Below are 4,426 nucleotides of genomic sequence, written 5' to 3'. Positions count from 1 at the left end.
TAGAGAGAGGAGGAGGAGAAGAGAAGGGCGAGAGAGGAGGAGAACAGGGGGAGAGGAGCGACAGAAGGGTGCGAGAGAGGCTGGAGAGATTAGAGAGAGAAAGAGAGAAGAGCGAGAGAGTAAGAGAGAGAGGAGAGAGAAAGAGAGAGAGAGAGAGAAAGAGAGAGAGAGAGAGAGCGCGCGAGAGCGAGAGAGAGAGATAGAGTTGGATTGGAAGAGAGAGAGAGAGCTTGATAGTACGGCTTACGTTAAAGCTCGGCGCTCGAGGAACGTAGACGAAACACAAGGCTATATATATATCATGTCACGCCACCGCGGCCATCTTTGATCGCGCTGAGTGTAAGTGACAACGACATGAGAGCGATGAGCGAAGGCCGCGCGGACCGGAGTATTGACGCAAATATATCGTCACAGCCTCTGGCTGTTTAAAACTGGCCATCTAACACGTGAAAACTGCGTACAGTGTCCGCGGCAGTGGCCGTGGTGGCACGTACACAGAAATTCGGCGAGCAAATGACGTACGGTAGAAAAGTTGACGCCTTGAAACTGCGTAGAATTCAGTTAGATAATTATCAGAGTGCATTTAGTCGGAGAAGTCGCTTGTCTGTGATGTATGTATATATAGGAAAACTCAGCATACACGCGTGTGAACCGCTCAAGTGCGGTGTTAGTTAATTAACCCAGAATTGCGTGTGCGTGTGTACGTGCGTGCGTGCGTACGTGCGTGCGTGCATACGTGCGTGCGTATGAGCGTACGCGTGCGTCGTCAGCGAAGCATTGCATAAGCATGTCAATGGCTAGAGGGTGACAGCAATAGAGATAGAGGTGGCGAGAGAGAGAGAGAGAGAGAGAGAGAGAGAGAGAGAGGATGAGTGAGAGAGAGAGAAAGAGAGAGAGAAAGAGAGAGAGAGAAAGCGAGAGATGGCGAGAAAGAGAGAGAGAGAGGAACGGGGAAAGAGGGAAAGAGCGAGAGAAATAGATAGATAGCTAGAGAGAGGAATATATATATAGATATATATAGGTAGGTAGATAGGTAGGTAGGTAGGGAGGTATGTATGTATGTAGGTAGGTAGGTATATATATATATATATATATATATATGGAGAGGGAGAGAGAGGGAGAGAAAGAGAGAAAAGGGAGAGAGAGAGAGAGAGAGAGAAGAGAGAGAGAGAGAGAGAGAGAGGAGAGAGAGAGAGAGAGAGAGAGAGAGAGAGAATGATTAATCGGTTAACCAGTTTCTACGCAATACCAAGACAGATACCAATACCAGTACAACGCGGCTGAATTCTCTGACGCGTCGTAAACATAAATATATGGCGTCAATTAGTGCTACTGCGAGTGAGCAAACAAGTTGTGAGCCCTTGAGTTGGGTGAATGGATTCAGGACACTGCACCCTGTCGTCTGATAGTTAGGAGTTTATGTAATGATGGATATTTGCGTAATGATGGATATTTGTGTAATGACGTACGTTTGTGTAATGATGTACGTTTTTGTAATGATGTACGCGTTCGTTTAATGACATTTGTTTATGTAATAATGAATATTTGTGTAATGATGTACGATTTTGTAATGATGTACGTTCGTATAATGACATTTGTTTGTGTAATGATGGATATTTGTGTAATGATGTACGTTTGTGTAATGACATTGTTTGACGTAATGATGGATATTGTGTAATGATGTTTGTTTGCGTAATGATGGATATTTGTGTAATGATGTACTGATGTACATCATTACACAAATTACATCATATGTGAGATGAGAGGCGAGAGAGAGAGAGAGAGAGAGAGAGAGAGAGAGAGAGAGAGAGAGAGAGAGAAAGAGAGAGAGAGAGAGAAGAATAACGAGTATATAGTTATCCACTGTACATTGTTCGTTAATTATTGTAATGACTTGCCTTACACATACTTACTAACTCTGCATGTACAATGTATCGTTATTCGCACGAAACGGAAATTATGTTTCAACACGTATATACGTTTATGTACGACTTAATGTTCACACAATGAGATCTCATTCATGTTCAGACTTCTATTGGATAAAATAATTAGATAAAAATAATTCTATGAATTGAGTGCATTTTCACTGTTGGTATTTCCAGTATTACGACTATGAGATTACCCGTACCTGTGGTTATCTATACTGTTTACACAGGTGTAATAACATGGTTCATACAGGACTGAAAAATGTTTCAAGGACTTTTCAAGGACATTTTATCGGAATTCATACACAGAACAAAACATACCTGGATTAATTTAATAACCCAATTCTTAATCACTGTCACCTCTAAAACTTACCTGGATCACATTAATAAACCCTTCTAAACACTGTCACTTCTACAACATACCTTGATTTACTGACCGATTTTACTGACTTACTGTAATTTGTGATCATCATTTAACTGTCTATTGTGTCTATAGCTTTTTAAGCGAATTTAACGAAATTTTTATTTAGGTTTGCACATTATTGATGGTACAAAATTTCATTTTATTACAGGCAAGGATTCTTTCTAAAAATTCAAGGACATTTTCATGAAATTCAAGGACTTTTCAAGCAAAAAATCAACATTTACTAAATTCAAGTACTTTTCCCTTTGAGGAACGACTCCCCTCAAATTCAAGGACTTTCAAGGACTGTGCGAACCATGAATAATGTAACGATGTAATAAATGAACTTTGTATATCAAACCATCATTCGCTGCTCACGTCAATACACGTGTGTACCAACGAACATGAAAATCATTGAATAACGAAATAAGTCGATTGAAACTCGAAACAATTAGTTTTTTATTAGAAATTAATATTAGGTAAAATATAAATCATAAACGACAAACATTTCCTAGGAAAAGTCCACTCCAACACGCACAGGCGGTAACGATAAAGTTCATATAACACGAACTGACTGCTATACAGTAGTAGGAAATAGTATGTCTACAATAGTACAATACAGTAGCACAATGCAATAGTCCTGTAAAGAAAGAGCAATATGACAAGAGTGACATAGAACAAAGAGTGTAGGGCGTCAGGATAGAAGCTTGCTATTATCCGGTGACAATTAATAATTATAATAATAATTGTTAAAAGCAAGAATGTTGAAGAGGAGTGCAAATGAGGTGGGTCGTTATCAAATGACAACTCAACTCGATACTCGATGGCTCTGCGACGATATGATATATTGCTTCTGCACTCATTTACGGGCTGATGTGTACAGGGGGCTAATAATTACAACAGTAGTATGTATAACGTAAAAACATTGTCCAAAGAGACAAGTGTGTGTGTGTATGTCTGTTAGATGCCGACGTCTGTGTCGTCGGTTGCCTTGATGGTCATCATGGGAGACGGACTGCACAACTTCAGCGACGGGATGGCCATAGGTGCGTGCGTGCGTGCGTGCGTGCGTGCGTGCGTGCCTGTGCGTGCATGCGTACGTGCGGGTGTTCGTGCATGTGTGTCTGGGAAAAGAGAGTGTAAGTGCGTGCGTGTATGCTTGTGTGTGCCTGTGCGTGCGTGCGCGTGTGTGTGTGCGTACCTGTGCGTGCGTACGTGTGTACACGTGCATGTGCGAACGTGTGTGTGTGTCCGCGCGTGTGCCCGTATGCGTGGATGTGTTCCTGTGCGTCTACATTAAAGTTTTTTATACATTTCATTCGAATTTTAATCGAAATTCATTGTCAGAATATCGTTCTGGTGGCTCTCCTTGTCGCATTATGTTTATGACATTTTAAATTGGATATGATTTATGTATAGTAAAATTATATTAATAACTACCGTAAATTACAGACGTTTGTCATGTCAGTGAACTTGATACAACTATTTACGCAAACCTTTACGCAACATTTACGCTAGGATTTCTAATCAGACAAACAAACTGTATAATCGGTAAAATAAACAAACTGTATTCCGCGACGCCATGTCTTTGAGCGGATATCGACCGATGATGCGCGGTGAACCGTCAAGGGTAAACGTTTGACCTCAAACAGTTGCCGATAGTAGGTACAGACATAATATTTACACCGATATTTGGTTTACCTGTTTGCAGGTGCTGCCTTTGCCAACGACATCGCTGGAGGCATGAGCACGACACTGGCAGTGTTTTGTCACGAGTTGCCACACGAGTTAGGTGGGTTATAGCTCTAGTATACTAGGTTATAGCATGCGATACGCTTCGCAAATAAGAAACCCGTATGGCAGGAGATATGGTCGTGTGTGGGATATGTGCAAGCGTGGTGCAATGCGCGCGTGTGCAAAAGGTGTTGTACAACAGTAGAGGGCATCCGTAGGCAACAGGCCTCAATCGGCATCGAATAGAAATTAAGTAAAAATACTCGCAGTGTTTCGTCGCATACACAACATACACTTTATTCGTGCTAAATAACTACCGATTCAAGCTCTATACTCCGCTCGAAACTTTTGCTAGCTAAATGAT

At 41.4% G+C, this 4,426-nt stretch overlaps 1 protein-coding gene across 1 annotated transcript in view; it reads left to right on the top strand.

Moving 5' to 3' along the window:
- Nucleotides 1-4,131, top strand: part of LOC106814440 (zinc transporter ZIP10-like) — a 10,997-nt gene extending 6,866 nt beyond the window's left edge. Inside the window, exons 7-8 of the mRNA XM_014818757.1 lie at nucleotides 3,293-3,374; nucleotides 4,040-4,131. Coding sequence (XP_014674243.1) covers nucleotides 3,293-3,374; nucleotides 4,040-4,131 — 174 coding nt within the window. The remainder of the gene's footprint in view (nucleotides 1-3,292; nucleotides 3,375-4,039) is intronic.
- The last annotated feature ends 295 nt before the right edge of the window (nucleotides 4,132-4,426 follow it).

Source organism: Priapulus caudatus, unplaced genomic scaffold (genome assembly GCF_000485595.1).
Source record: "Priapulus caudatus unplaced genomic scaffold, Priapulus_caudatus-5.0.1 Scaffold926, whole genome shotgun sequence".
Taxonomy (NCBI): domain Eukaryota; kingdom Metazoa; phylum Priapulida; class Priapulimorpha; order Priapulimorphida; family Priapulidae; genus Priapulus; species Priapulus caudatus.
Note: the sequence above shows the minus strand (reverse complement) of the source record. Positions and strands in the feature narration are given on the sequence as shown.